At 40.8% G+C, this 21,076-nt stretch overlaps 1 protein-coding gene across 7 annotated transcripts in view; it reads right to left on the bottom strand.

The window, feature by feature from the left end:
* numb (NUMB endocytic adaptor protein) overlaps nucleotides 1-21,076 on the bottom strand; it is a 173,123-nt gene that overhangs the window by 43,745 nt on the left and 108,302 nt on the right. For all 7 annotated transcript variants that reach the window (XM_067991133.1, XM_067991136.1, XM_067991138.1 and 4 more), the window contains exon 3: nucleotides 12,654-12,728. In XM_067991133.1, the coding sequence (XP_067847234.1) occupies nucleotides 12,654-12,728 (75 nt within the window). The remainder of the gene's footprint in view (nucleotides 1-12,653; nucleotides 12,729-21,076) is intronic.

Below are 21,076 nucleotides of genomic sequence, written 5' to 3'. Positions count from 1 at the left end.
TTTTCAACGTCAAAACCTCTCAGGAGGTTAAGGTTAATGATATCCATATTAAACAGGGGACTGAATCACACATAGGACAAATATTATTGGCATTGGCTTGTTGTTAGAAAATAACAAAAAATGTTTTTAATTAGAAAGTGATGTAAATAATTTTATTCAAAAAGAGTTGAGGACAGTCAAAATAAACCACAGGAAAAAGTTGTAAGAGCTAAAGATTTTAAAAACTGATGTTCAGAGTATGCCGACTGCACTCAACATGGAGAGCCAAGCACAGCATCACATCATTAATTCATCAAAAATGCTATTACACCACTTTCAAATCAATTAAACTTCATAACACCTTGCAATACATGGAACGGTGGTCATATCTCTTCGAAAAGCAAAACTGCCCAAAAACATCAGTAATACAGAAACATGTTTAAGGGAATTGCCACAAAAAACACATGTTAATAAGCTGAAAGGTTATTTTTCTGTTGAAGGGAATTGCAAGATTCCAGTTCAAGAAAGAGTGAAACCAATCAGCATTTTATATTGAGGTGCAAAGTTAAGATCTAGTACTGACAGAGATAACACTGTTTGAACAGACTTCTCCATGTAGATTTGTAAGGTGGCTGGGGGCGGGGGGGAGGGAAAAAGAGTGTGTTTTTTTGTATTTTGTGAACTGATGAACCTCACAGAAGCATGGGCTCTCATTAATCCGTTAGTTCCCCTAAGCAATAACTTGGACTCAACAAATCCACTGTATTGTGATTTACTTTCACAAAAGAAAACTTAGAATGATCTCTGTTTTCAACTATGCACATTGGTTTGCAACACTTTACCAAAGGGCATGAATTTGCTTTTCAGGATGGGCTTTTAAACTACAGCGTACTTAGATTTGTTGGGATCGAAGCCAGATAGGACTAAAATGTGTATAATTTTCAATACTTCATCTGAAGAACTAGTCTTTAGTTTAAACATTAGTAAAAGTGGAATCCGTAACTGTACAAGGGAATAGGAATTGTTCTGCTCAAAAAGAACCAAAAAATGTCTCGGCACAATGCAATTTCCTCAAAAGGACTGGACTTTATTATGCATGAAATGAAATCTAGGCACACTACCTGCAAGAAACACAAAGGTGGGGAGGGGGTGAATTATTAAAGATACGACTCATCCAGCACGCTCCAAATTGTTTTGTCTGCATCAGGTTAGGCATGAACTATTTAAGACATGAAGCATTTAGCAACCATACCCTCAAAGCTGTGCATAGCTGAGTTACAACTAATTAAAGTACTCAAGTAGACAGCATTCAGTGAACTGTAAGCCGCCCACCCACAGTTATGCGCTCCCACCTCTCCACCCAAAAGTCACATTCACCCATTTTTTTGCCATTTTACCTTTGCATCTTTCCTTCACTTTTTCTTTCCCCCAAAACTTTTTGACCTCAGTTAGCAGCTAGGAAGTTGGTACAACAGTAGCATTCCTTTATTGGAAACATGAATATTTTCTTTGTATTATTTAATTAGTTTCAATTGAGTGTAAAACCTGATAGTTCTCCAACCAAATTATCAAGGAGGCAGCGGGGATATTTCAAATGTGTAAAACAATTAGCTTGAGGTAACATTACAACATCCGAATTGGCATTTATAAATTTGTCATAGCAGTGGTTATAAATTTTGTATTTAAGGTTACAAATGTCAGTTCATCACGTCACAACAGGGCATACTATGAATTGTGTTCCAGGGCCTACTGAATACTGTAAATCTTGTTGAGTTGCAGGGTGCAGTATTTGCGGCTATTTAAATTAGCCCTCCATTTATTACCCAGCATCAACCTTACACTATACAGATATCAAAATGCACCAGGAACTTTCAGGAAAGGAACTAAAACTAACACTAAATAATTGATTCAGACTATAAAAAAACAGCTACTAGGGTTGCACTGAACACGGGCTTTGAAACAGCTAAAATTACAGTGTTGAAGTAATGCTATCCGACACAAGTGCCACAGAACCACTTTGTGTCGTAGCTTTTTGCTCCAAGTCTCTGAGGAAGCTTGGGTCAGTAATTGGGTATCAAAAATGATCTTAGCTATATTAAAGACTGAAATTTTGTATCTATATAAAGTAATGGTCACTTTGACCCACCCAGTCTCTATGCCTCACATTTATATGGCCTCTTTTATTGACAGACCCAGCACAATTACTATTACAGTCTGACTATACCAGCCCAATTTCTGGAATAAGCTCAGACTTTGATGGCATCAGAGGGACACCCAATACCCTTCTACTTCACTGCAGTGTCCCAGTCACAATTACTTTTCAGCGGAGACAGCAATGCAAATGAACCTATAAGTCATGGAACATCCTCAAGAGACTTGATGAATTGGAAAAATATGGAGCTCAAAGTTTTACAATTAATTGCGCAAGTAAACACCTTTTAAAAAAAAGTCCCGCTGTACAATTAGTTTAAAACAAACTTTTCCTGTCTTCAATTTAGTTAGCATTTCAGTAAATTGGTTATTTCTATACAGACAATGTAAATATTTGCCATGACATTTGGGCTTTCAGATGGAATGCATTAAATGACTTCTGTGTCTGATAACTGACTGCTGATATAGAAGGAAAATGCACACTTGTTAACCCCCTCTCTTAACAAAAGAAAAAATATGTAATCTGCAAAGTTCTGATCATTAGCTACTGCTTGAAATAGGGTTAAGCAGCTTTGCCTGGGCCGGGGGGGGGGGGGGGGGGGGTGGAATCTATAATTAACCCTTTGGTAACAATGGCCAGGCCATAGTGGTGCAAATTATTTTATTTCTTAGTTGGGAAAACTATTTCCTAGCAAATAGTCAGGAGGAGCTGTCCTAAAAAAACTTGTGTGGTCTCAAAGCTACATAGCAGGTACACTGCAAGGAGTACCTTTGTCACACATGATCCTAACACACCTAATTTGCTAAAATAGACATGCACAAGGCTCCACCAGGGAGTCACATAAATTCAGTTACATTAAAATGACATTTTAAAAAACAAGAACTTGCATTGCATGGTGTGGCTCTACGTTTTGCAGACCAGGAAGATCCCAGGTTCAATCTCTGGTCTGTGCAAAGTTAGTTCTCAGCTGGGGCAGTCGTGATGGCTTTAGTAACTCACAGCGAATGAAGAGTCAGGAGGGGGAAGGGCAAGAATATGACATTGCATAAGGACAGAGCTCTGCTGGCTCTCACTATTGAGACTCACAAAAAAGCGCCATTTGGGCAAGGTACCAGAGGACTGCAGTGACTGGAATCATATCTCAGCATGAGTTACCGCATTCTGGATGGGAGGGAGAAGAGGGGCAGGAAACTGCAAAGTTATTTCAAAGAAGAACGAACAATTTCTGGTAATGGCTAAGTGTGCAGTCACCCCACAACTGCAATTAATATTCAGAGGCTAAGTTTCTGCTTTGACCAGCAGTTAACAAGCTTGCGAGTCGTGTGCATTTTGGAGTTTCTTCCTCAGCAAGGATAACGAGACTGAGAACAAACAGTCTATTCACCAATGGACAATATGCAATGGCAATGTTGAGAGTGTTTGAGGTACAAGTACATACTTGATGCACTTAAAATAAAAAATGAATGGAAATAAATGGTCTTTGTTAGTCAACTCCAGTTCAACAGTGCAGCCTTTCTCCAGCTTTGAATTTGACTTCTGTGCATGTTTCAGCCACTTCAAAAGGATCTCTATTGTTTATTTTTTTCCCTTTTGAAAAATGTTAGTGCTCATCAAAGGATGTGGGATGTTAGTGCAGTGGAATGGAACTCTTATTTATCCCATGTCACGTACTCCCAGGTCAGACAACAGCCAAACGCAGAGCAAAACTCCCGCGACTCTGCCCCAAAATTTTGCCGCACGTTCATCCTCAGAAGAACACCACCCTCTGGTGCACCAGTAGGACATTTATTCTCATTTCCCATACCAGCCATCCTGTGAGACTACCAGTTAGTGCTGAATTCGGGTCAGTTTGGTGCTGTAGGTCCACACCCACTTGAAACTGGACTGAGACGAACCAAACCCATTTCACATATGATGCCAACAGCCAGCATACAGAGCTCTCATCCCGTCAGTCTGGAGTGGAATTGAATCCAGATACCAGAGATGAAAGAACAGCTTCTCCATGTTGTTTATTTCAAACCTCACACTAACCCTTATCCCTATAGTTACTGTTCACAACTTCCAAAACATAGCCGAGATCAGAAGCATAAGGGATCGGATGACCTGTATTTGACCATCCATGGATCTCTGGATGTGCAGTGCTACAGCTTGAGGAGAATTGCACACAAAATTCTATGCCTGGCTCTCGTGACTTCTGGTTTTATTACTCATTTTAGTAAGTCACAGCAACTATATTTTGCTTCAAGATATTAAGCATAATGGAAGACTGATTTTTTGATTAATTAAAATATATAATAAATGTAAATAAAACAGATTCAGTGGCAGATTGACTCTTGCACCACTACAACAGTCAAGAGCCAAATCTCACCATTGTTTGGAAGCGTTCATCTCAAACGTGGGGATCCAAGAAAAACCTCAATTCTTAATCTTCCAACTAAATGATTTTCAAATCATTATTCATTTCTGGTAAACTACTGAATGCCAGAAAGCAGTTACATTTCTTAAACTGAACAAAGCTCTAGAAAAATAGTTACAAATAAAAAAATCAATTTTGAAACATTTGCTTGCTAAAGATAAGTTCATATTTACAAACTGCTAACTTCTACAAGTTGCATCAGGTCAAAGGTGCATTTACCATGGGTTTGCAGTTAGTCCCGATCAACTGTAGATAACAGCAAGGGAGCTTTTTCTATTAAAAGATCATCTTTTCCTCATCTTCAAACAGAAGTTGCTTTCCACTGGGCATCTCCTTAAGGTAGAAGGATACAGGAAACTGGTCCTGGATATACTGTACCACTGCGAGCAACGGGTAACAGCAGGCACAATCAATGGAAGAGCAGGCAAAACCGAGGACAGCCATCAACTCATGAGTACTCTCTAGTAGGTGTCACTGGATAACAAATTGGGGTTGGGGCTCAAATGGAATTTTTTACCCCTTCCCTAACCCTGGGGTGGAGGGGTCAGTTATAATGCCTCACGTACTCTTCTGAGATCAGCACAGATCAAGAATTGAACCTGACATCCCGCTGAACTGGAAGATTGCGCCACACCATGTGGTGCAGTTATCCACTGAGACATCAGAGAATCCTGCTGTGAATTTTTAATCCCTAAATGCCTGATTGCCCATCACTCTGAATGGCATTACAAAATAGTGGTGTGCTTATCTTTAAAAGGAACAAAGTAGATTTTTCACACTATCTTACAGAAGTTCACCTTAATGATGCACACATGATGGCACCAATTACTGTAGATTACCTTGGAAAATGGATACCTAAATTGTTTGTAATTTCAGGCTTGTTAAAATTAGCTCTGAATTACAATTTATGCTTCGAGATCTTGAAAACTGTTTCGTTCATTATTTTAATGTGGTACATCAGGTTAAAATATAAATCCAGCCATTCAACTTTAAGAGAGTTAATTCATGAAATTAGCCAGTACAATTGCATCCCTTTATGTACATAGTTACAACAAAAGATTACGTCTCATTTGATGAACCATTTGATGTACCAACACACATCAATACAAGAATCTCCTGGGAATCAACAAGCGACTTTTATCATTGCAGTCATGCTCAGCTGGTTGATTTATCTGGGGATTGACATTTTTTTTAATATAGCCAACAAAACTTCTCCAGATCCTGACACTCAATAATAGACACCTTTTGCGAGAACCAATAGGTCTGTAATGCATACTTTAGTCTGCTTGGGTTTGAAGATCTGCTGCATTTATTTAGCAATTGATTACACTACTTTGTCCTATGCCGTGCTCAATCTGCTTGTAGTACTTGGTTAGGTTTGACAGAGTGCTGAACTTTTCAACACTGAATGGAGCGGTAATGCAAGTGGCACTAATTCACTCATCCCCATCACTGAGCCACAAGACAAGTGCTCATCTGTTTTAGCTAATCACATATTATCAGCTGAGTTAGCTGATCTTAGCTGGGTAACAGTAAGAGTGCCACAATTGGCTCCAGCATTCCCAGGCTAAGGAAGAGAAGGAGAGAGAGAAAAAAAAAATAGACCAGGGTTTCCGTTCCTGATTCAATGATACAGACCAGTGTAAACAGCACCTCCACTGGGAGTGTTTAACCCATTGACACAGACTAGTCTAAACAGTACATCCTCTGGGAGTGTTTAACCCATTATTACAAACCAGTATAAACAGGGAGCAGTAGAGATCAAGAATAGAGAAGATGGTTCCACTCATGGGAGGGACCAAAACTAGGGGCCATAAATATAAGACAGTCACTAATAAATCCAATTGGTAATTCAGAAGAAACCTCTTCACCCAGAGTGTCGTTGAGAACGTGGAACTTGCTACCACAGGGAGTGGTTGAGGCCAACAGCATAAATGCATTTAAGGGGAGACTAGATGAGGGAGAAAGGAATAGAAGAATATGTTGATAGGGTTAGATGAAGTAAGGTGGGAGGAGACTCATGTGGAGCATAAGCACTGGCATAGACCAGTTGGGCTGAATGGCCTGTTTCTGTACTGTACATTCTACGTAGTTTTATAATTGCTATCCATTCACCACTACTGGGATATGCAGAAGCATGAATGTCAAGGGCTCAGCTATGTGCCCTCCATGACTGAATAGCCTGTCCACATTAAAAAAAATCATTAGGGTGAGATACAGACAGGCTAGTTGCATCCATAAAACCATATCCCCACAACAGTCAACAGCTTAAGAAGAGAAAATGGAGAGAAGGAAAACAATAAATGCAAGTGGTGAATATTCCTTGTGATCTATTTAATTTCTTTCTCCCTCACCCATTTGTTTGCAGGAAGCTGCCACCATTTTGGAGCCAATAAGGGATAGTGCTCACTAAAAAGGACATACAATAAGTTCATAAAAGTTTTTTTTCCCCCCAGATTCATAAAATAACTTACTTGAAACCATGGGCCTGGCTAAAACAGCCATCCACAGGTTCAGGATGCAGAGGGTCCGCAGGGAGGGTCACTCTGACTGCTGGTAACTCTTTCAAGGCCTTGTACATGGTCGGATGGCCCTAGAACGAGATTGTGTGGGTGTCCACCAGTGCGCTTGAAGTCTTCGCTGACCATTAGACCTGGACAATTTGCATCAGGATAATAGAGAGTTGGCATCCAGATTTATTTATAAAATTTTAGCTTGACTAGGCCATTAGGACAGTGGCCTCCTCTTTGGGGTGAGTACTTGTAGCATGTCATAGAGTCAGAGTTATACAGCACGGATAGAGGCCCTTCGGCCCATCGTGTCCGCGCCGGCCATCAAGCCCTGTCTACTCTAATCCCATATTCCAGCATTTGGTCCGTAGCCTTGTATGCTATGGCATTTCAAGTGCTCATCCAAATGCTTCTTGAATGTTGTGAGGGTTCCTGCCTCCACAACCCTTTCAGGCAGTGAGTTCCAGACTCCAACCACCCTCTGGGTGAAAAAGTTCTCTCTCAAATCCCCTCTAAACCTCCCGCCTTTTACCTTGAATCTATGTCCCCTGTTATAGAACCCTCAACGAAGGGAAAAAGCTCCTTCGTATCCATGTATTTTGTCTCGTGCCATTGGGCAAACTCCAGGGTCACTCATTGATCCTGATCAAAATAGAGCCAGTCATGCTCCACATTCAGCAAAGTTACCTCATTTTCTGCTGACTTTGGACGTTAAAATAAGCTGGTAGCACTATCATTTTAAATAATGCAATGGTGGCAATCAACACTCAACAGTGACAGTTCTGGAAAAAATATTTTATGTAATGTTGGAACAACATAATGGATAGTTGTGGGGAGGAAGTCTTCCATTAATTTTCTAGCAAAACCTTTGCCCAGTAAACATGTTTATATAGCAAACCAACCATTTCAGCATTTTGATTTATTCGGGAGTAGGGACAATTTCCTAAATTACAGGACCTTGTATTTGAAACTGCTTTATAGATATGGATCATGAAAGGTGCACCACCTCCATCTGAATTAAGTTAACTCTAAATTTGATTTCCTCAATTTGTAATTACTGTAAGTGCAGATTAACTGCAAAATGCATGTTGATGAAATGTCAAACTATGTGCACTTTACAATGCATTAACTAGAGAAAAAAATGGAAATGTTGCATAAAGCGCTGAGGGTACTAATCAATTCCTAACTGATTACGAGTTGACCCCTATTGATGCTCATCACTAACTTCAAGTTACTTAGACACATTGAAATTTCAGCTGGGTTGTAAGAGGCAGCATTACATAAAAGCAAGCTGACCGATGGGGCAGGCTCTGAAACCAGCCTGACCAAGAACCTTCCCTTCATCAATCACTCAGTGGCATTTCACAGCAGTTGTGTCGTCATAGGAACAGGAGTAGGCCATTCAGCCCCTCAAGCCTGTTCCGTCATTCAATTCGATCACGGCTGATCTGTGCCACAACTCAATTTACCTGCCTTTGCGCCATATCCCTTATTACCCTAACCCAACAAAAATTTATCAGTCTTAAACGTCCAAAGTTTCTTGTTCGGAGGTATGGTGTGCAAAATCAGAAGGAATAGAAAAAAAACACAAATAAAAGTATTCTTTTAGTATATAAATTTTTTTTTAAAACCAGCAGCGAATCTAGCAACAGATTCAGTGTAAACATTTTGGCAGGTGAATACAATCACTGGGCTCCAAGTCTTTTTCGACACTTCTAAATGCCTTCAGCAATAAAAGTGGAACCTGTTATCACTGCTCCCAGCTCCATCCACTGCAGCAGCGGTTAATGGATATTTAATCGGGCACGAAGAATGTCCTCCAATTTCAAAAAGGAAAAAGGACTTTTTCACAAATTATGTGGTCATTTTCCAAAATTTCTTCCTGAAAATTCAATTTTCTCCACATGACGGCGCAAGGCACTATTTGCTGAGCTTTTGCATTTTACCTGTTACAATCAAAATAAAACTGGAGCGATATTCCTCACATTTTTCTATTGATGGATTAACTCCAAACAAGAGAATCGGCACAAACCCCCTCCTAGATTCCCCGATTACGCAGTGGGTAGTTGAGCCACACATCAGGAAGGTTTCAGGTACAATCCCGGTATGTGCCGAGTTAGCTCATTTTAAGCAGGGCGGGTATGTGGGCGTTACAATTGGCCTCAGTACCCCCAAAGTGATCTGTAACAAATGGTTAAAAAAAATTATCCAATGCACACATCAGATGTTGGGCGAGGACAAGCTCGCTCTATGCTTACACTCATCGTCATGGTATACAACTATATAATGACTCTGAAGAGCTTGCACAGGTGGCCAACACCTTCAGAAGTGCAGTGAAGATCAGGAAATGAGAGAATAAAAAGAAAGCTGCTCTAACAATCTCTGAATAATCATTAAATTCAGACTGTATAACACTCAATCAAGCATATGCTCCCACCAGATTTACACCCATTCTTCTCGAAAAAGGCCCTGCCTACGCTTCCTAGAAGGCACTGACGAAGATCAGGATTTTACGACCTGCATATAGAAACATACCTCAGCTGCAGATGATGATTCCGGCTGAGGTGCTGTTTCATAGACTTTAAATCAGCCTGTTAATACCATACCCAAATAGTCATTCATTCGAAAACGAGGAGGCCATTCAGCCCCTGGAGCTTGTTCCGCTATTCAATTAGATCACAACTGATCTATACCTCAACTCCATTTTCCCGCCGTTGCTCCATAATCCATGGATACCCTTACCTTACAAAAATCTATCAATCTGTCTTGAAAGCTCCAGTTAACTCAGCGTCCACAGCCTTTTAGAGAGTGGCAGATTTCCACTAGCTTTTGTATGAAAAAATGTTTCCTGATTTCACTCCTAAATTGCCTAAACTCTAATTTTAAGATTATCCCCCCCAGTTCTGGATTCCCTCACCAGAGGAAAGAGTTTCTCTGTATCTACCCTATTGAATCCCATTCTTATTTTAAACACCTTGATTAGCTCACCCCATAACCTTCTAAACTCAAAGGAATACAAGCCAAGATTATGCAACCGGTCCTCATAATTCAACATAACATAGGAACTGGAGGAGGCCTTTTAGCCCCTCGAGCCTGTTCCGCCATTCAATGGGATCATGGCTGATCTGTGACCTAACTCCATATACCTGTCTTAACCAAAGGTATTAAGGGATATGGGGCTAACAAAAATCTATCAACTTCAGATTTAAAATTAACAATTGAGCTAACATCAACTGCCGTTTACGGACGAGTGTTCCAAACTTCTACCACTCTTTGCGTGTAGAAGTGTTTCCGAACTTCACTCCTGACTAATTTTTAGTCTATGTCCCCTAGTCCTAGTCTCCCCAACCAGCGGAAATAGTTTCTCTCGATCTACCCTATCAGTTCCCCATATCTTGAAAACTTCAATCAAATCACCCCTTAATCTTCTAAATTCCAGGGAATACAACCCTAGTTTGTGTAATCTCTCCTCGTAATTTAATCCTTGGAGTCCAGGTATTATTCTAGTAAATCTACACTGCACTCCCTCCAAGGCCAATATACACTTCCTAAAATACGGTGCCCAGAACTGAACACAGTACTTCAAGTGTAGCTGTAGCATAACTTCTATCCCCTTGTATTCTAGTCCTCTAGATATCAAGGCCAGCATTCCATTAGCCTTTTTGATCATTTTCTAAACCTGTCCGACATTTTAATGATCTACGTACATGGACCCCTAAGTCTCTTTGGACCTCCACTGTTTCGAGCTTTTCACCATTTAGAAAGTACTCTGATCTATTCTTTTTAGGTCTAAAGTGGATGACCTCACACTTGCCTGCATTGAAATCCATTATCACAGTTTTGCCCATTCATAATAGCGTTGCAATTTTATGCTTCCATCTACCCTTTAAGCCCCAGCATCATTCTGGTGAATCTGAGCTGTGGATATATCTTTCCTGAAGTTCTGCGTCCAGAACTGAACGCAGTACTGCAGATGGGGGTCTGACCAAGGCTCTGTACAACTGAAGCATCACTTCCTCCCATTTTGTATTCCAGCCCCCTTGAGATAAAGGCCAACATTTCATTACACTTTTTGATTACTTTTTGTACCTGTGCACTAGCTTTTAGTGATTTGTGTACATGGATACCTAAATCTCTCTGTTCTTCCACAACCTCCAGTGTCAATTAAGAAAATATTCCGATTTGTCTTTCTTGGATCCAAAGTGGATGACCTCACAGTTCCCCATATTGAACTCCATCTGCCATAGTTTTGCCCACTCACTTAATCTGTCTATGTCCCTTTGCAACTTCCTGCTCTCATCTGCACAACTTACTGCGCCTCCCAACTTAGTGTCATCTGCAATCTTGAACAAACAACTCTATTCCTTCAAAGTAATTTGCAGTTTTCCATCTGAATGTACAGATCACAAATGTACTTCTCTAAAAAGGTAAAACATATCAGTATACAAAACACCTGTGCCAAAAAAGATTTATAAATTCTGCAAATCGACCAGTACACAGCACAACAGCACTCATCTAACACCTGTATGTTCCATCGTGAGGTCTGCAAGTTCACTGCAATAAAAAATGATACAAGGCTCTGTTGAGGTTATAAACGAATGCTGTCCTGCATTCCTAAGCTAGTTGAATTGGCCTGGCTGCTCAGGAGAAGCGTTAACTGAGCTTGATGCGGAGCACTCAAAGGCGGCAGAAAATTACGGAGTAAGAGTTTCAAAAATACAAAAAAGTACAAAACTGGGAAACAAACATCTCAGTATAATTCACACCAAGCTTTTAAATGTCTTCAAAATGTAGAGGCAAAGTTTATGAACTGGTATGATTTGTAGAGTTTTTTTTAAAAATCCTGGAAAACAGAGCTGGCGTATACACATTTTACACTGAATCAATGAGGTTCTACTACACAATGTAACTCAACACTTGTTATGTCTACAACGTGCATACCATGTTTTCCATGTAAATACAGTTTTACATCATACCTTGTTAGTGAGTCAAAATGCACTATCCATATTCAAAACAATACTGAAGACAGACCATATAAGTCCCTTTATATTAGATACGTCAGTGCTGTCTTCAAGTTATATGACACAGTGTAGTTAATTTCTCACTGAGCTTCTTGGGTCTTGACAGATTATGTATCAGGCTGAGGAAGCCAGCATCATGCTCCCAGGTCTTTATCAATGATACTCTAAACTGAGAACTTGGGAAACAGTTGCCCAAGAGGCACTCCATCTTTTGGTGACAAGTGTCTGGTCTCTGCAAGACCAGGAATGCAATGTCTGGGTTGGGGGCAGGGGAGAGGGCAAAAGAGGTTAGAAGAGAGACAAGAATCACTGATGCAGACCCATTATGCACCACGCATAACATAGCATATTAGTGCTCCAACGTGCGGTGGCATCACATCAAACAAAATTTAACTATTTCACTTATTTGAAAGATACACAAGACAAAGTTCAGAAACCATTATAGCATGACATTTAACACATAGCGAGAGCAGCAATATTGCAAAGAACATTAGTTAAGCAACACAAATGTCAGTATTTGCAGGTGTAATGTATATTTGCAGGAGTTAAGCTTTTTAAAACATGTATATACATACAGATTTCAGTCTCTTTACAGCTTCCTCACAGATGTGCATCCCTCGAGATTCATCTACCTCCACGTGGCCCAAGTACTGCAAAAGGAAATTAAAAATCAAAAAAGTTGTCAGCCATGCAACATATTCCAGCTAGAGTCCAACAAATTTAGTTTAAGATAAAATCACCACGAACTCCTTTGTTGGCTCAATGGATAAATGCATCCCATTATACGTTATTGAGCCAAATGGGCCAATGGTCTCTCCTATTTTTGTGGAACAGGCTGATCACAGACAGGGCCTCAATAGTCGTGGTGCTACGATTGGATTCAGCACCCATCGGCAGCAGAAAGGAAAATCAACTATGGTTTCCACTCCTGATCACAATTCAGTGACCCTCGATGAAAACCGTGGGTGTGGACAAGGTTGGGTTCAGTTGTAATGCTACGATAGTTGAATAGCCAGCTGATAATGCATAAGCATTGACAATGAGTGAGAATAGCTACTTTTGCTAGTTACCAGAGGATTGCTGGCACCAGTGGAACTCGATGCCAGGTGAAGTCTGAAACTACAGGAGAGGATGGAAGAAAAGGGAGTAAAACCTACATAATGATGCACAAAATAAGGTTACCGTCACCAAAACTAGACTTTCTTTTTTATTGCTTAATATTTATAAAGAGTACATCATCCAGTCCCCTTCTTTCTGCATTTAAATTCAGAAGTGTTTCAAGGCATGAGATACCAGAATTTTAGATGTCATTGATAATCCAACTGAGTACCGCTCTCATGGTTCATACTGTTACCCCAATTCTTCAGTAGGTTATTGCCTTGAAACCATCAACCTATAAATTATCCTACTGTTACTGATACTTTCAGTGGTTTTTAAATCGCTAGTTTAACCCTAAAAAGGTGAAAATAGAAAGCAATGCAAATCAACAGTGACAGCGAGATTTGACTTAACGAGATTGACTGAACATGTGTGTTGACAATCTATTTTTTTTAAATTAATTTCCATCTGTCACATAATAGGTAGTCTTTACGCAACTGAGATGGTGTACTGTAACTATTTACACTACCTGCACTTTCACCTTATTATTCATTATAAGTATACCCATTTTATAACCAAATAAAAAACAGTTTGAAAAGCAGTGTTGTCACAATGGTATAAATACTTCCATTTCAGTGTGCCCAGTAATCCCTCAGAATCGAGTATCAAAAGTAATTAGCACTGCAATGAAAGTGATGTCAGGTTTTACAAATATGGTCATACACACATAAAGTAACAAATTGCCCACAGAATGTCCACCAGTGCATGTTAGGGAGGTTCTTGACGTCTTCCGGAGTACGTAGAATACGAGGAAGCAATTGTGCTTTTGAAGCAGGGTCTCAGTGGAAATTGGACAAGTTTCAATCTCTTCTCATTGCTCAGAAACTGTGAATTACTCTAAAACAAATACTTGCATTGATATAGCACCTTTTAATAAAGGACATGAGAAGTGAGGGGCTTAGACTAGGTGGCTCATGGGGACATAGGACAGCTCAAGTTTGATGGCCGGAATGGCCTATTTCTGTACTCTTAACACTCCGATTCTATGATAGACAAACAAAAAAAGTCTTTATTATTACATGGCATCCAGCTTCCATGCTTGCACATTATCGGATTTTATCAGCATTCTGCAAATGACCTCAACCTTATAATTGTCAATTTTACCATAAAATTGATGATCATGGATAGTCAATGGATGGACAATTTGTGAAGCAGTTTTAAATCTCTGGTGAGAAGTCACAAATTTGCTTCATTCCTGCAGCAGCATATATTAATATATTTAATTGCACATAAAGACACCAAAATCAGAAGCACCCTTACAATACATATTGCTCCTTACAGGATTGTAAATTCCAATGTACTGCAGTACAACAGCCCATTAGCAATTTATAAAAACACCACTGGGATTTTAGACACCACTGGAGTTTATTTTTAAGTGGCTTTGTGTAGATTTATATCGCACTGCGGAAAACAAAGTATTTTTCGTACTGGAGGCTCCAAAACAAGAATATAATCAAACTGAACAAGTAAATATTTAGCAACTCCTAAAGATAAACCATTTCTTCCTGATGAGAAAACATACATTGGCAGATGTTAGCATTGGTGATTTATTGTGACGGGGAAAACAAGACGTGTGCGTGTATAATGTACATGTACCAAAGCCAACATTAAAAAAAATTGGAGAGAGCTTCCCCGATAACTCAATTGGTAAAGGCAGCATGTAATGAAACCACAAACACCTTGCTGGTCCCAGTTTACATTCTCAACTGCTGAGGCAGCATGAGTGATTGTACAACTAGTCTCAGTATCCCTAAACTGGGGAAGGGGAAACTCAACCAATGTGCACGTTAGACAGGGGCAGAATCAAACAGGTGATGTATCCTCAGAGCTCCCCTTCACCACCCATCTCACATTACCTGCCATCACTTACATGTGGGCACTCGAGTGACTACCAGAGTGCAAATGGAATACATAGAACTACAACCCAGGAGTCAATGCCTTCAGGAGAACATAAGAACATAAGAACATAAGAAATTGGAGCAGGAGTAGGCCAATCGGCCCCTCGAGCCTGCTCAGCCATTCAATAAGATCATGGCTGATCTGATCCCAACCACAAATCTAAAGAACACAAGAAGTCGGAGCAGGACCCGGCCACATAGCCCCTGGGCCCTCTCCGCCACCCACAGGGCATTGACCGATCCGAACTCAGCTTCATGTCCAATTTCCTGCCCGCTCCCCATAACCCCTAATTCCCTTTACTTCTAGGAAACTGTCTATTTCTGTTTTAAATTTATCTAATGATGTAGCTTCCACAGCTTCCTGGGGCAGCAAATTCCACAGACCTACCACCCTCTGAGTGAAGAAGTTTCTCCTCATCTCAGTTTTGAAAGAGCAGCCCCTTATTCTAAGATTATGCCCCCTAGTTCTAGTTTCACCCATCTTTGGGAACATCCTTACCGCATCCACCCGATCAAGACCCTTCACAATCTTATATGTTTCAATAAGATCGCCTCTCATTCTTCTGAACTCCAATGAGTAGAGTCCCAATCTACTCAACCTCTCCTCATATGTCCGCCCCCTCATCCCCGGGATTAACCGAGTGAACCTTCTTTGTACTGCCTCGAGAGCAAGTATGTCTTTTCTTAAGTATGGAGACCAAAACTGTATGCAGTATTCCAGGTGCGGTCTCACCAATACCTTATATAACTGCAGCAATACCTCCTTGTTTTTATATTCTATCCCCCTAGCAATAAAAGCCAACATTCCGTTGGCTTTCTTGATCACCTGCTGCACCTGCATACCAACTTTTTGATTTTCTTGCACTAGGACCCCCAGATCCCTTTGTACTGCAGTACTTTCCAGTCTCTCGCCATTAAGAAAATAACTTGCTCTCTGATTTTTCCTGCCAAAGTGCATAACCTCACATTTTCCAATATTATATTGCATCTGCCAAATCTCCGCCCACTCACCCAGCCTATCTATATCCCCTTGCAGGTTTTTTATGTCCTCCTCACTCTCTACTTTCCCTCCCATCTTTGTATCATCTGCAAATTTTGATATGTTGCACTCGGTCCCCTCCTCCAAATCGTTAATATAGATTGTAAAGAGTTGGGGACCCAGCACCGACCCCTGTGGAACACCACTGGTTACTGGTTGCCAGTCCGAAAATGAACCATTTATCCCAACTCTCTGCTTCCTGTTCGATAACCAATCCTCCACCCATGCCAGAATATTACCCCCAATCCCGTGATTTTTTATCTTAAGTAATAATCTTTTATGTGGCACCTTGTCGAATGCCTTCTGGAAGTCTAAATACACTACGTCCACTGGTTCCCCTTTATCCACCCTATACGTTATATCCTCGAAGAACTCAAGCAAATTTGTCAGACATGACTTCCCCTTCATAAAGCCATGCTGACTTTGTCCTATTAAATTATGCTTATCTAAATGTTCCGTTACTGTCTCCTTAATAATAGACTCCAAAATTTTACCCACCACAGATGTTAAGCTAACTGGCCTATAATTTCCAGCCTTCTGCCTACTACCCTTTTTAAATAACGGTGTTACATTAGCAGTTTTCCAATCTGCCGGGACCTCTCCTGAGTCCAGGGAATTTTGGAAAACTATCACCAAAGCATCCACAATCCCTACTGCCACTTCCCTCAAGACCCTAGGATGGAAGCCATCAGGTCCAGGGGATTTATCCGCCTTGAGTCCCATTATTTTACTGAGTACCATCTCTTGAGTGATTTTAATCGTATTTAGCTCCTCCCCCCCGAGAGTCCCCTGTTTGTCCAGTGTTGGGATATTCTTAGTGTCCTCTACTGTAAAGACTGAAACAAAATATTTGTTCAGCATTTTTGCCATCTCCATGTTTCCCACCATTAATTTCCCGGTCTCATCCTCTAAGGGACCTATGTTTGCCTTAGCCACCCTTTTTCTTTTTATATAACTATAGAAACTCTTGCTATCTGTTTTTATATTTTTTGCTAATTTCTTTTCATAATCTAACTTCCCTTTCTTAATCAATCCTTTAGTTACTTTTTGCTGTCTTTTGAAGAATTCCCAATCTTCTATCCTCCCACTAAGTTTGGCTACCTTATATGTCCTTGTTAGGACATAGGAGGGAATCATATAGATTACAATAACAACTTGCATTTATATAGCATCTTAAACGTAGTAAAACGTCCCAAGGCGCTTGTGTTCGTTATCGAACAAAATTTGACACCGAGACACATAAGGAGATATTAGGACAGGTGACCAAAAGCTTGGTCAAAGAGGTAGGTTTTAAGGAGCATCTTAAAGGAAGAGAGAGAGGTAGAGAGGCGGAGAGCTTTCGGGAGGGAATTCCAGAACTTAGGGCCTAAGCAGCTGAAGGTACAGCTGCCAATGGGGGAGCGATTAAAATCGGGGATGTGCAAGAGGTAGAATTGGAGGAGCGCAGAGATCTCGGAGGGTTATAGGGCTGGAGGAAGTCACTGAGGTAGGAAGGGGCAAGACAATGGAGGCCTTAAAAACAAGGATGAGAATTTTAAAACTGAGGCAGCGCCATACCGGGAACCAATGTAGGTCAGCAAGCACATGGGTGATGGTTGAACAGGGCTTGGTGCGAGTTTGGATATGAGCAGCAGAGTTTAGGATGAGCTGAAGTTAATGGAGGCTGGAAGATGGGAGACCAGCCAGGAGAGCATTGAAATAGTCAAGTCTAGAGATAACAATGGCATGGATGAGGGTTTCAGCAGATGAGCTGAGGCTGAGGCAGGGGCAGAGACCAGCGATGTTATGAGGTGGAAGTAGGCAGTCTTGGTAATGGAGCGGATATGTGGTCGAAATTAGTTTTACAAAAAACATTAGGAAAGTCAAGACGCGCGAGAAAGTTGTCGAAACATGCAGATAGCAGAGCCCATTACATTGCCCTCCTCTCTTCTCCCCACCCACCCCATATTTGCTTACGAACACAAACTTTACTTGAATGCTCATCGTTCCATAACATTTACCTTGTTCTATTAGCATGCTTGCTCTCCGTTACCATATTCTAGCAAAAACCAGACTAAAATATTCTGCTTTATGCTTCTCCCTTCCCCCAAATCCCTAACATTCTAACGTCATTGAGCAATTAGTGCGTGAGGCAGAACAAAATCAGTGGTGGGAGGGCGAGAGAGGGGGAATGTCAAAATGCAATAGAATAGCAAAAGTCATGCACCTGTTGTGAAGGACAAAATACAGGCTGATGTTTTATTTACTGTAGTTACCTTATATTCTTTCAAAATTTTCTCTTCTGTCCACATTCCATTTTCTGTCCTAGAAATTAGAATAACCTAACATTTTCTTCCCTTGCCCTCAAAACATTCCCACACTACATTCCTTGACTCAGATGTTCTTGAGAGGCGTTTTACGGCCCTGACAAGGTTGCATATGGCTTGATACTAACAGTGGAGTAAGGTGGCCCAAGGTGATCAGTCCCTTACCTCAGTGTTGAGCAGAGCCTGGATCAGCCAGTCATCTCTCCACAGCCAAGCTGGGCAAATACTATGCGGAAAGTGCATGTGTTTGTGTCATACCACTCCGGGGTACAAAAATAAACGTATATACTGCTTTGTCATTCAATTGACGAGTTCAAGATATCTTGAGTAGAATTACTTAACCCACACAGCAGTTGTCTTCAAAAAAAGTGAGAAAGAAACACCACAAACCACATTTATGCTGTCACAATGCATACCGATCACTCCCACTTTCAAGCTAGAGATAAAATCACTTTCTAATGAGAATGCGCAACATGTTCTATGCATAGTGTGTTATTCTGGTTGATATAAGATAGGAATTTTTTTTTTAAATCATGATGTTCCATATTAAGTATACAAATACAAAACAAATCACATCGAACTCTACCTGGAATAATATGACAAAATCAATAAAAAGTGAACTGTTGCCTTGATATCTGAATGATTCAAATATCTGGGATGATTAAACACTTAGAAAAATGGTGCAATAGCAAGTTGTATTTAATTAACATCCTTAAAGTAGAAAACCATCCCAAGACATGCCTTGGGATGTTTTTGTACAGAGAAATTTTTTTTTTAAATAAATAAATAAATAAATAAATAGAGGGAGAGTTACCAAAAGCTTGGTCCAATAGATGGGTTTTAGGAAAGCTTCAGGAGGGGGCAGTGAAGCAGCATGGTTTAGGGAGAATGTTCCAGGTAATAAGGCCAAAGCAGCTGAACTCTCTGCCACCAATGGTAGAGGGGGGAATGCACAGAAGGCCAGTCAGAGAACTGCAGGGGATGTGAAGCTGGAGGAGGAGCAGAGGTATGCTGGCAAGTGTGTGTGGCGGAACTTGAAAATATGGACAAAGAATTTAAATTCAATTGGTTGGAAGACTGGGAGCCAAAGTAGATAACGAGAGTGACACTTCACAGGCTGCCTCTATTCTGTGCTACAGAGTTTTGAATGATTTCAAGTTTAGAGGGAGGGGGATGGGAAACTGGTCAGACGACATTAGAAAAATTAAATGTAGAGGTGACAAAGGGATGGATAAAGGTTTCCACAGCAACAGAGTGAAGTAGGGATACTGGTGGGAAATGTCAGCAAAGTGGAAATAAGCAGTCTTGATGGACAGGATGTGGGTTTGAAATTAAACTCTGGACCAAACAGAACACCAAGGTTTCCACAGCCTGATTCAGGCTGACTGAGGAGCCAAGGTGGGGAATGGAACCAGTAGCAAGGTAGAGTTTATGATTGTAGGCAACCACAATGGCTTTGGTCTTTCCAATGTTCAGATGAAGCAAATTTTGACTCATCCATGAATTTAATCTCAGTCTGACAGTAGAGAGGTGGTTATGGAGTAAAAGGATATGGTGGAGAGGTACAGCTGGGTGTTTTCAGTATACAATGGAAGCCGACCTCATGCCTGCGGATGATATCATTGAAAGGCTGCACATGGATGAGGAAGAGGGCGGAGCCAAGGACACAAACTCAGGGAACTGTGCAGGGGCAGAAAAGAGATCTTTGCTGAAGAAGTGCAGTTTGCACTGGGACGGGTAGGAGTGGAACCAAATAAGAGCAGTCCCGTAGAATCAAACAAGAGATATGATGGAGAACGATGGCGTGATTGACAGTATTAATCATCACAGGGTGGCTGAGGATAATAATGGCATACTGCAGTCACAGAAGATGTAATGTGTGACTTTGGTATTATAATCAGGGTGGAAGCTTAACCGAAAGGGTTTAAATAGAGTTTTGGGAGAGATGGACATGACGCTATAGATCAACAACATATTTAAGGACTTTCATGAAGAAAACGAATTTAGACATGGGGAAGTAGTTGGAGATCAAAGGTGAGCTGTGGAAGAGTGGGATGATGACAGTTTTGAAACAGAGAGAGACAGTGGCTGAGCAAAGAGGACTGCTAATATCATCAGCTAACAGAGGACCAACGGAGGTAGAATGATGAGTATTTGGATCAAATGGGGACTGAGGAAGCTGGAGTTGGGTCTCATTGAACAGATGAGCCTGGAGCATTCAATGGTATGGATGATGGGAGAAGAACCTCAGAATGACAGGGGACAGTGTGAATAGGGGCTGGACGGTGGGTAGGAGGTGGTGGCAGTAGAGGCAGCTGCAGAAATGATCTCAATTGTAAAGATGATCAAATCCATGAGTTCTTGCCACTTGATGTTGGAAGGGAGGGTGGATGCAGGGATTAAGGGTTTGAAGAAGTGGTTGGTCACAGAGAAGAGGAGCTATGGGTTGCCTTTAGTATGCATCAATCTAATATTCCCACTCAATGCCTGATTGATCGGATTGGTTAGTGCTGATATTGAATGGTTATCATGGACCAGAGAATTACATTTCAAACATAGAATTCACCCCATTGTAGTTCAACACCAAAAGCTGAAAA

The sequence above is a fragment of the Heptranchias perlo genome, chromosome 10 (genome assembly GCF_035084215.1).
Source record: "Heptranchias perlo isolate sHepPer1 chromosome 10, sHepPer1.hap1, whole genome shotgun sequence".
In the NCBI taxonomy this organism is placed as follows: domain Eukaryota; kingdom Metazoa; phylum Chordata; class Chondrichthyes; order Hexanchiformes; family Hexanchidae; genus Heptranchias; species Heptranchias perlo.
This window is presented reverse-complemented; position numbering and strand designations above follow the sequence as displayed.